The 12,857-nt window shown below is 32.3% G+C and overlaps 1 protein-coding gene across 1 annotated transcript in view; it reads left to right on the forward strand.

The window, feature by feature from the left end:
- Positions 1–12,857, forward strand: part of LRP1B (low density lipoprotein receptor-related protein 1B) — a 1,583,276-nt gene that overhangs the window by 1,023,008 nt on the left and 547,411 nt on the right. Inside the window, exons 4-5 of the mRNA XM_012727834.1 lie at positions 2,039–2,119; positions 3,440–3,607. Coding sequence (XP_012583288.1) covers positions 2,039–2,119; positions 3,440–3,607 — 249 coding nt within the window. The remainder of the gene's footprint in view (positions 1–2,038; positions 2,120–3,439; positions 3,608–12,857) is intronic.

Below are 12,857 nucleotides of genomic sequence, written 5' to 3' on the forward strand. Positions count from 1 at the left end.
TGTCCCTGGTGAATCCTCTCACCCTCTGCATCTCTGGCCTGTACCCCAGTTCTGTATGAATAAATAAATAAATGAATGAATAGATAGATAGATAGATAGATAGATAGATAGATAGATAGATAGATAGATAGATAGATAGATAGATAGATAGATAGATAAATTATGAAAGGGATACAGCACTAAAAAGCTAAAGCCACTTCAGCATGAGTTCAGTCCCTACCGCAGATAACCTATATGGCTCCACAGACATCTCCTTACCCTCCCACTTCTCCCCTCAGCAGTGTACTTTGTCCATCGGCCTGTTCTGCTTTGGTGAATCCTCCCACCCGCCCTGCACATCTGACCTGTACACCAGTTCTGTATGCATAAAGAAATATTTTTTAAAAATATTTTGAGAAAATCCATATTTTTCTATAAGGGATGAACTAATTTACATTCACAATAGTGTATGTGATTTTTTTTTCTCCACCTCCCAGCATTTCTTATTTTGATATGGATAATTTTCTCACCATTGAGTATGATACTAGCTATGGTTTTGGCATACATGACCTTAGTTATGTTATTTTTTCCCCTTGTATGCCCATTTTGTAAAAAGGTCTTATCATAAATGGAAGCTGGATCTTGTCAAATGTTTTGCCTCCATCTGTTGATATGATCCTATAATATTTGGTTATTTCATCCTTGAAATTAGCTAGTTATAACTTTTTTTTAATTGTTATGGGACTAATTTTTTGTCTTGTTGCCTAATATTCTAATTATTTAAGGTTATGGAGGGAAATAATTTTGTTTAATTGGTTAAAGTTTCATTTTGACATCTGATTATTTGCTGCTGCTCATTTTCAGGAAGGTTTTGAAACTAAATTCAGTTTTATACTGTGCTCTCACAGTGATGGCATATGGTTGAATTGGTGGTGGGAAGTCCATGGGGTTACAACCTAGTATATTTGTGTTTATAAAAAAAAAAAAAAAATCCTTATAATTGTATGGTATCAACTGAGTTATTTTTGTTACTTTTTACTTTCAAATTGTGATGTTGACATCTCTCAGAGGTGAAGGTAGAACTAATGTTCCAGTTTTGACTTTTTATATTCAAAAAGAGTCTTAGCCTTGTCAAATTTATGCACATTATGCCGCAACACCATAGTATAGAATCCCATGCAGTTGTTACTCACTAAGAGGAGGTTGATTTCCTTGACACAGAATATTGGTATCTGTTCATTTTTCTTGCATAAATGAAACAAAGCAGTCCTAATAAAAGTATACTCCTTTGCTTTCAATCACTGAAAACACTCTTTTAAAAAAAATATATTAAAACTGCAGCTGAATCTCAACTTGTATCCTGATAATCTCATCATAAATTGAAAGTGCCATAATTTAAAATGCATTTCATATACCTAACCTTAAATATGCTCTAACCACTTGATTTAGTGTGGATTTTAGCAGAATCATCTAACAGAAAGTTGATTTTATAATAAAGTATTGACTACCTCATGTAATTTATTAATACTCTATTAAAAGAGAAAATCAGAATGACCTAATTAAAAATTTGAAGTATGATTCCTACTGAATACACATCACTTCCTCACAATTGTAAAGTTAACAACAACAACAACAACAACAACAACAAAAATGGAACTATTCTATATTGGGCCTTCCCTGGTGAAGCAGCATGTTGGATCACTGCACTACGATGTTAAGCCTAGTGCTGGCGGCTTCAGTGCAAATACTGTCCCCGCCCCAGAGGTGACCCACAAGGTGCGGCAAACCTCTCCTCCTCACTCGCTGCTCCCCTCAGCAGTGCACTATAAATCTTTAAAATAATAATAAATTATTATACATCAAAGACTTTCTGTATGTGTACCCTTGGTCTTCAGGAACTTAATCCCTCTACTTGTTCATCTACTATTTCCCTGTGTTTTTATGGATGACAGGGTAGGAGTTCTGATGACATTCACAGCTGAAATATAATAGACCTTAAGTCAAGCTCTATATGTATCAGTAACCTCTTTCCTACTGTTTATTTCTATATCTCTCACAGAATTCCCAACTTGTGAACCACTGACTCAATTTATATGCAAAAGTGGAAGATGTATTAGCAGCAAATGGCACTGTGACTCTGGCAAGTACCAAATGTGCACTACACAGCACTGTTTTGATTACAGTCTGGCTGTCTGTGCTGCTTCTCCTCTTTCAGATACAGTTTATGAGAAAAGTTTGTAAAGTGAAATGGGTTAGACAAGTGGTGAGAAGGCAGCTGGCACATCATTTGGGATTAGCATTAATGATCAGGCAGCTCAGTATCTGTTGCCTAGAGATATGATTGATTCTAGATATAATGCAAGACAGAGTTGAACTCCACAGATTAAGGAAATCAGTTGAGGAAATGACCTAGGCAAGTCAGGTTTCACCAAGTACTTTTATAAAATGTTTTGTTATCTCAGATGGAGTAGTTTATAAATTACTATGTTCTTACCAAACCTTCTCAACTCCATCACCCTAATTTGCATGTATGATATACAGCTATAATTATGAGTACAATAATTGTAATAATTATTATTTCAATTGATAATTGCTAAATTATGCCAAGTACAGGTAAATCAATTATATGTAAATTGATGAATTCTCAGCCGATTTCAGTTTAAACTACTACGATAATTTCGCATTCTTCTTAACTCCTTTCTGTAATATTTGTGAGTACTGAATATAAAACTAATTTATAATGATGATGGACAATCGTTTCCCGGAGTAAAAATAGTCCTCACATATTAGTAGATTCTTGGAAACTATCTTTTTAAATGAAATGGCATGTAATGATAGCAGGATCTCAAGTAATGTTATCTTCATTCAGCACATGGTATTTCTTTTTTTCATCAATGTTAAAACTATAACTTTGAATGACTGAAGTGATGTTAATTAAAGATCATGTACACACTTAGCTGGCAGTGGAGAAAGAATACATCATGGACCCTCATATTGAAGAATGGGAAAGGGTAACCTGAATTAAAGATGTAATTATAAACATTGAGGCAGAAAGAGGGCAGACCCAAATAATAACTTTTCATAGCAATTAAATCAGAAGCTATATCACTTCTTGAAATTCCTACAATACCCATTGTTCTCCCATTTTGTAGTTTTTTCATGCTACATAGATTTATGTGATCAGCAGCTAGTGATTTCTGATGAAATAGAAATTAAACTTCAAAATCTGAAGTCGAGAATATTCATCCCTCAGTTTAGTAATTGATATTAAATCAGAAGTGAGGCCTTATAAAAATTAACATAATTCTCCTGCTGCTCATGGTAAATGTTAATCATTGATTTATAATTCCAATTTCAGTAATAAGGGAAAACCATTCCAAGAGAGATGTTAAATATTTCAAGAGAAAAAGTTTCCTTCTGGACTAGTTGTCAATACTTTGTTATTGATGTTTCTTTTTAGATGATGACTGCGGTGATGGGAGTGATGAAGTTGGCTGTGTTCACTCTTGCTTTGACAATCAGTTCAGATGTTCCAGTGGCAGATGTATCCCAGGCCACTGGGCCTGTGATGGGGACAATGACTGTGGAGACTTTAGTGATGAAATCCAAATTAATTGTACCAAAGAAGGTTAGTAACTTTATGAAATCTCATTTTGAATTGACATACAATATTTGAAGTATTTCAGAGTAAATTTAAGAATAAGAAATAAATTGCTCAGCAAATCAAGTATATATACATGGAATTACATAAACTAATTTGCTATGTCATCTTTTCCCCTCCTTTCTCTGATGTCTCAACTTAATAATGGCTGATATTATGATATCTTCTTTGTAGGTTATGCTTTATTTGCATTTGTTGCTTTATTACCAGTATTTTAATTTTTAATTCCCTCCTATTCTAAATAGTCAAGCCATAAATATTCTCCTTCCTCCCACCAAAAAAAACCTGCAAAGGTGTACACACACACACACACACACACACGTATATATACATACACTCATACATATATACATATATGTATATATGCACACACATACATACATACACATACATATACATAAATATATATGTGTATATATATACACACATATATATTTTATTCCCATGTTTTGTTTTTTTTTAAGATTTATTTATTTGTGCATACAGAACTGGGGTACAGGCCAGAGGCTCAGGGGCGGTGAGAGGCTTCACCAGAGACAGAGTGGGAAGCAGAACAGGCAGATCGACGAAGTACACTGCTGAGGGGAGCAGCGGGCGGGTCAGGAGAGGTCTGCCACACCATGTGGTCACCTCCGGGACAGGCGGGAATCGTACTCATGTGGAAGCGGCTTTAGATTCTCAGTGCTGTGCTTTAACCCGCTGCGCCACCAGGGAGGGCAACCCCATGTTTTTTTTGTTTTAGTTTAAATGAGTCACCTATTAAATTCCAACAGTTTGATTTTCTGCATAAAAGTCTGTAATGAAAACTAAGGAAGGAATTCAAGACCATGTCTTTCAGACTCCATAGGGAGTCTGACCCCATCATTTAATGGATTACTTTACAAAATTTTATCAGTCATTGGATATGTTTTTAAATTAGAAACCATGTTGGAAGTATCACAGATAAAATCACTCACCAGTCAGCATTAACACAGACAGTATCATTGTTAAGTAGAAATTTTCTTTCTGATTAGGAAATTGAAAGAAATTGTTATTCACTTTTTAAAAATTTAATATATATATATAAAGGATTTTTTTTTTTATGTGCTAGGCACTGTGCTTGAATTTAAGATTAAATAAAATAATGAAAAAAAATGTGATCCCTGTTCAGGTTCAGGAATATACCATAAAAACAGACTAAGATACAGTGATTTATTTAATAAGATAAGACAGAGACAAGGGAAATCATCTACTGTATGATGATAAGAAATAATTTTCAAAGTGCTGTCTGAGGTAGTATAATATCTCCTACAACCTATATAATAGGAATTTCTAATGAGTATTCTCTGACATAGTCTCCTTTTATTTGTCTTCATCCTCTCTCTCCCTCCCTTCCTTTCTCTTCCTTCCTCCTCAACTCTAAAAACTATAAACACCTGTAAACAATAGCTATTGAAATTATGTGCACAATACTAGATTCTCAAAAGAAAAACCCTGTCTTTTTTGTAAATTCTTTAAATTATTTAGCAAAAGTCATATTATTTGATTTTGGTTTTAATCATTTTAAGACCTGGGCCACAAGCATGGTACTGATGATAGAAATTAAAGCAGAGCAATACACATGAACCATGTGGCAGTGAAACATATTTAATGGTCGTTGGTCTCAACATCATTCATGGCTTTCCCTAGTGGTGGACATAATAGATGTCATAAGGAAACAGAAAATGTATAGAAACTATTTTGGGAAAATGTCGTAAAGTTGAACATGATTGTATTTGAATTTAATGTTGTTCTCAAATCAAGAGAATAATGAATTATACAGCTACTATTTATTTATTTTCTGTCTCTTATTTTCTCTTATATAGTAGCATCAAGTGTATGATAACATTTACCCTCCATTATTCTCTATCTTTTCTTCATTCTTGTGTTCTTCTGACTCACTATGCTTATGAGATAGATATTTTTTTTTTAACTGATGTGATAGGGACAGTATGTATAAAATGTTTTCAAATGATTTTCTGTGTGTATTTGAAATACTCATTTGTGTATAGTTAAATTCAATTTCTAAATTACACTTTGCATATAAACTTCCCCCCTACCCCACAGATGTCTTTGTAGGCTCCTCGGGAAAGTGCATCTGTGGCCTGTTGGCATTACTCCATAAATGCTGTGAGAGATAAATTGCCTTAAAGTTAATTCCTTTTCCTATCACAAGTGAGATTCTACCCCTTCCTATTGTGTTTATTTCTGTTATGTAACCATTGCACATTAAGAAGTTTTGTCAAGATTGGTTTAGCCTCATGATTATCTGAAGGAATGGTACACTGCTTTCTAGGCTATTTAGGCAAATTTTGGAGTTTGGATTAGAGAAAAGCAGTGACCGTTTATTGATGATGGTTTTCTATTAGAGCACCTCAGTTTCACTAATGCACTAGTGTATAGCATATACTGTCAATGAGAATGTTATGCAGATTTTATATGACTATGGTAATGATCCAGAAATTCTACATGATTCTTGGTCTTATTTCAAGCGAATAATGAGAACTTCCTAAACTAATGTACACTTGCTAGATTATAAATGCTCCAAAATTCCTAACAAATAACCTAGCAGGTGAATGCAAGGTGCTAGCATTGAGGAAAATATTGTATTGATTTTGTTATAAGAGAATCCAGAGTAGTTAAAAGTGCACTTAATTAGTAAATACATAGTTATTTTGATTGTAGGGTATATGACACAGAAGCTGCAGAATAACCATGACACAGAATTGTTAACGTTGATCAGGAAAGTCATTTTGCACATGCAGGATTTGCAAGGCCACTGCCAAGGTAAAGTAGAAATTTGATACAATTAGACACATAATTCAGTCTGAAAACCTGCTGTGGTAGAAAAAAAAAAAAAAAAACAGGGAATTCTGGCTTGAGTTTCAAGACTGACTGTCAAAACTGATCAAATCCACCATATAATTGTTCAGCACTTTGCTTTACACTGCCTGGGTAAGCAGAGCATATGGTGTGACTTTTCTCAGCTCAAATTGTTTTTAAAAGGGCAGAAAGACTTTTGAGTTAACTTCTTATGATAAAGGAGCAGGAGAAAGCAAGAACTTAATTTCCATTACAAAAAAATTCCTGTTTATAAATTAATTCATATTGTCTCTAAAGCACTTCCAAAAAAGAATTCTGTAGTGATGATTTTTTTTAAATATCAATATGATTAAATTATGGGGAAAGTGAAATGGATAGTCTCCTACATAAACTAATGTCTGGCGATTTCCTCCCTTCTTGATGTTGTGTTCTTCTTTAATTTTCAATTACTAGAAAAAAATGCAGTTATTACAGAAACCCCTGTTTTCATAGTTTTTCTAATAAACACATGTGTGCATATGCACACACACGTATCATAAGTGCACTAGAGAGACAATCAGAGCACACTGACCCCTTGCTTGGTTTTACTGCCTGTTTATCATTACTTTAGCACTGGGTCCTTCTTGGTCTTAATCCCTTAATATCCCTGCATTGATACTTTGGTAAAGCTGCTAAATGAATAGATATTTTACCAGGTGGAAAACTAAGTGAGGCTAGATCCTCAAAGTATTTGGTTATAAGGAAATTCCTTGAGACTCAGATGTGAAACCATATTGAAGTATTGAAAAGTTTTGTAAAAAGATAGTTTTATCTGTACAGACATCAAGATTAAAGTTAAAATGAAATGCAGTTTTTCCTTTAAAATTTCAAGCTCTCTGAATGAAATGGTAAACAAAATAAAATAAAAAGAAGGAAGAAAGAAGGAGAATCTGGACATATGTCCATATCTCATAAAATACAAATACAAAACACAAAGAGAGAATAGCTATTACCTCATTGTTAACAGTTTCATTTACTGTGTAACTTTACATTTTTTGCTTCTTTTGTGAATAATCGCAACCATATTTACCTAAGAAATAAGCATCTCTAAAATGAGCATATTAACTCACTCAGTATCCTTAGACAGTTGTTGCCCTGGTAAATTTTTATTCAGAAATTTTTGTAGAAAGTGAAGCCATGTAATTTCAAAATGAACTGGTAAAGAGGACAGGATGTCTTTTTTTTCTACAACAGATTATTTTCTAAATTTTGTAATTTCTTCTATCTACAACTTAACTACCATTCAAATATTTGGATTCTGCTTTAAAGAATCTGATGCATATTTGTGGCCAGCATTTTTTAATGCAATCTTTTTATCTAAAAAGAAAATATTTACTGCCTGCTGAGTTAAGTGAATAAGCTTATGTAACTTATTTATATGCAACTGCAGATTAAATGCAAATTTAAAATTAAGTGTGACTTGACCTTCAATTTTGATTTATTATAAAAATTTTAACAAATTCTGAAATCCACTAGACCATTAAATGCATAACATTATTAATATGTATGCTCATATTCTTTTGCATTAACTATTTAACCTCACTTTCACTTTCAAATGTTCTACTTTTCTTTTAGACTTTGTCCTTATCCATTCATACATTCATTCAGTCATTTATTCATTAACCTCATTAATTTTGTGACCAGATTGAAGAGGAAAGCTAAAATTATTTTATCTTTGTGGTTTCAAAGTTAAGCACAATATTTGGTGTATAAGTAAGCGAGTGATAAGAAAATTGTCACAAAGTTGATTTCATGACCACACAATTTGCTTATCTTCTTAGAATCCAACTTTGATATGTTTTTTTTCTCATAGATCTAAAAACTCTTTCTCTTTCCTCACATTACATTGAGATCCTACAGTTAATTTCATGATATTTAACAAGATCAGTGGTCCTGAGATTGTCTTCTGCATTTCCTTAGTAGCATCCATTAGTGCATTTTCATACAATGCAATCACTTGCAGTTATCCAATAAACACATACTATTTCAATCCAGGATTCAATAAAATAAAATAGACAGAATGTCTCCTTTATCTTTTATTAATGTTTATTTTTTATTTAAGTATCTCTTCCCAATACAGAGTAAGTGCTAAACTAGAAGGATAAGAACAGTTTAAATCTTTTTTTTTTTTTGGTAGTTATTATTTATTGTCAAATTTATTTCCTAGTGAGAAGATTCCAGTAGTGATAATATTGAAGAAAAAATAGTGGACATATTGGCAATCCATTAAATACCAGACACTTTACACTTTTTTTTTTTTAGTCCTCAAAGATTACTCAGAAAGGTTAATATACTTGTCTATTATTATGCAGCTGGAGTTTCAGACAAATGTTTTCTTCTCTTTATACCTAAATCCATTTGTATGCTTCTACAACTATAGAATTTGATTTTTTTCTCTATGAATTAAAATTAATATAATACCCAAATAATTATTACCTTGTTCTCAATTGCATGCTCAATTTCACTTTCAGATGAGAAAAGAAAGACTTTTCTACTTATTACAGGTTAATGTAATGAAATTTCCCAAAGGACACTAAAAGGACCAGGTCATTACATTAAATAATCACAGCAAATCATTCTCTATTTGTTACTATCTGCTAATCCTCTCACAATCCTCCTTGATAAATGCAACCTGGGATTTTGTCATTGGAATAGTCCCTCACAAATCTCTTTAGTCACCCAGAGAGTATGTTTGTCTGCATAAAAATTTTGCCACATAAACTCAGAAAATATAAGAAGTTGGAAAAAAATCAATAGATTATTTAGTTCAGTTCTTTAATTTTGTAGATAAGGAAAAAGGCGCAGGAAGGAAAAATTCTCCTCATGTATACAGAACAATAATAGAAATATGATTTTTTGAATGAACTGATAATCTGTATTACAGAGGCTGAAGCTATCATATTTGATCCATATTAGTATTTTCAGGAAATATTTTTAGAATCCAAACTTAGGCCACATTCAGTTATCAAAATGATTAATAGTTGAATAATTAGGTCAAACATTCAAGTGTGGAAAGAATGGAAATCAAAAGCAAATTTTGTATTCTCATCTATAATGTCCTATTTTAAATGAAACACAATGTGCTTAGTAGCACAATTTGCTCCTAACTACATGTAAAACAAGCAATCAGGAAACACTTGACTCAATCGGTCTTAGTCATCTGTTTTGTTTTTCTTTCATTAAAATATGACAATATTTTCAATTCCACTTTACTAAAAGATAATCTACAAGCATCATTTCACAATCACTGAATTTTTACTGAGAATAAAGTATTCACCTTGAATTTGGGAAAATTATGCTGTGTGATAAGCTATGCCATATAAACTTCTATCCAGAGCTTTTGAACTATATTCTCTTAATAAAAATATGGATTGTTTCCTCATAAAATATGATTATAAACAACTGAAAATCTATCAAATTTTAAAGAAATATCTGTTTTCAGTGAACTACAAATTGTCTAGCTTAAAGTTTATCCTTTTAGAGATTTATTCTCATTAATCTAATTTTAAAGTATCAAAATAATATGAATTGTTTATGGATCATATCAAAAGGAACCTCTTTTTTTAATTTACACAAAATAATATTTCTTTCTAAACTTAATTCTACAAACAAATTTCATATCAAGAACAAAGAAATCAGCACTTTTGAACCAATTAATGTAATGCCTGTTTTAAGAATCTGTGTTCTAGCAATGTGATTTTTCAAGTCAGTTAGAAGGGATCAAAGGCTCTTCCTGGTGGCACAACAGGTTAAAACAATGCATTATGAAGCTCTCCAAAGCCACTGCAGCACGAGTTCAATTCCCAGCCGGGGAGCTGACCCACATTGCATGGCATACCTCTCCTGACCCGCCCACTGCTCCCCTCAGCAGTGTATTTCATTAGATCTGCCTATTCTGCTACCCACTCTGTCTCTCATGAATCCTCTCACCCACCACACCTATGGCCTGTACCACACTTCTGTAAGCATAAATAAAAATAAATCTTTTAAGAAAAAAAAAAGGAATCAAGTAAGTATAACTTAAAAAGTTAAATATTAGAAAATGGCTCATGAAAATAGGAAGAAAAAAAGCAATAATTCCAAATAAATTGTGCTGAAGATCACTAATGGGTTCACACTTATTCTAGATTAATTTAGCTTTTTTGTTAAGATAGTAATTATATACCTTGATGTTAAATGGCATAACATCTTGCTTTTTGAAAGATATAATGAATAATTAAAGTCAATAGGTGACAAGACATCTCATTTTAATGAGGAAACAGTCTGTTTCTGTACTTTTAATAAAACAAAACTAATGGCAAGAATAATTAATTTCCATTTAAATTTCCTTTCCTCATTCCCAAGTTTTAGTTAAGTATAAGGGAAATGGCATAAATTTAAACATTCAAGAAAAACAAAGCAGACTTGTAAAAATGTAAAGAAATATATTATAATTAATCTACCTCTCAATATCTGAATGGTGCCTAAACTTTTGTAAGAGTAAAAAAAAAAATAGCAATTGGAGAAAACTTTGTTTTCTTCCTATAGAACTAGTTGGTAAATATTTTTTTTTCACAACTTATTTGAACTGTCAGCATTTGTTTTACTTATGTGAGGTTTCAGCTGCATTTGCATTTAGATATTACATTCCTGCAATATAAAGACAAGATCTATTCTCTTTTTGTTAGGGAATTTATTTCAGTTCTAGATTGGTATTTGTGTGCACATGAGCTTCCAAAAAAGATTGTCACTGTTTCCCCAAAACCTTTCTACAAATAGCTTTAGTGCATCAAAACAACTATTTAAAAAATCACTACCTTATTGTCTTGGGATATAAATTCATACCAAAATTTCTTAGGTTATTTGTTTTAATATGCAATTGAATGGAATGTCCTATGAATCAAAACCAGAATTTACAATGTTTTAGAAGAGAAGTTGGCAAATCTTCTGTAAAAGCACACATAGTAAATATTTTAGGTCTTGCCTGTTGAACCACTCAACTCCACTATTTTTAGCATAATAGAAGCCACAAACTCATGTTAGCTAATATAGCTGTGTTCCAGTAAAATTTTATTAACAAAAACAGTCAGTAGAGCACAATTGGTTTGCAGGTTAGAATATGTTGGCCCCTCATTTAAAACACAAATAGAGACAAGGTATGAAGGAGCCAAAATCCAAATAATTCATTATTTCCATAGTTCATAGACAAACAAACTAAAAATGGACAAAAGCAAACACACACACATACACACACACAAAATAATGGGGATAAGAAAATTACCAAGATAAGAGCAATGAACCATTAATATTTTGTAAGTGACATTCTTTGACCATCCTTCACACAGGTAATTCAAATGTATTCATTTACACATTTTTCTACATAATAATGCTCTACATTTTTAAAAAAATGTCAACTTAAATAATATATTGTCTTGAATTTTCTTCTGTAAATATTTGAGATTATGAACTAAATATATTGCTGTGTCAAGAAGAAAATTTGAGTTGTAAAATATCCACATTGATATCAGTTGTCCTTAATATTTGTTACCTAACGTATCTGTCAAGGATATCGGTTAACTTGAATAGTGAATGGAAAGAGATCCTTCTCAACTGCACCATGTTTTATCAGACTTGAAATCTCTAATGTGCTGGATTCTAGAAATCATGAAGATTTTGTTGAGGACTCAAGATGAATATATATAACCACAGTATAAATTTATTGAGCAGATTCTACATTATAATAATGTAAGCTTTGGTTTAATTGGCAGCAAATATTGATGGAAGGTTATGAATCTGGCAAGGTCTGTAAGACTGGTATACACAGTAGGAAGGACTTCTGAGGAGAGTTTCTGGACTGCAGGTAGAGAAGTTGCCTCTCCTTAAGGCGAGTCCCCAGCTACCTAGGCACCCTTTGGAAAAGGCTTCACTCAATACAATAGACATGAAGCCTACAACCATTTCAAACTGCCTCAAATGCACCACCTATATTTTACCTTATTCTTCAGAGGCATATTATCAGGACCATCTATTAATTTTGTTTTAGGAGGGCCTCTTTGCACAGGTAGGTATTTCATCTGTCTTTAAGTCTCTCATATGCATTTACCAGTGCCTTTGTAAATTAGTAGTAACTTTTAAAAAAACTTAAATCACTCTACTCTGTGACCCTTACCCCCACTCCTTCAGTCCAGAGTATCAGAATATCAGTATCTATGACACAGAGTGAATTCAATGAATTAAAACATTCTAATTTCTTATATATAAAAGAAGAAATTTGATATTTCTATATTAAATTCAAAATGAGACCTTTATGGTGGAATTCCAATTATCAAACTTAATTTTTTTTAAAGATTTATTTATT

This window comes from Condylura cristata, unplaced genomic scaffold, assembly GCF_000260355.1.
Source record: "Condylura cristata isolate star-nosed mole 26May11 unplaced genomic scaffold, ConCri1.0 scaffold00002, whole genome shotgun sequence".
Taxonomy (NCBI): Eukaryota; Metazoa; Chordata; class Mammalia; order Eulipotyphla; family Talpidae; genus Condylura; species Condylura cristata.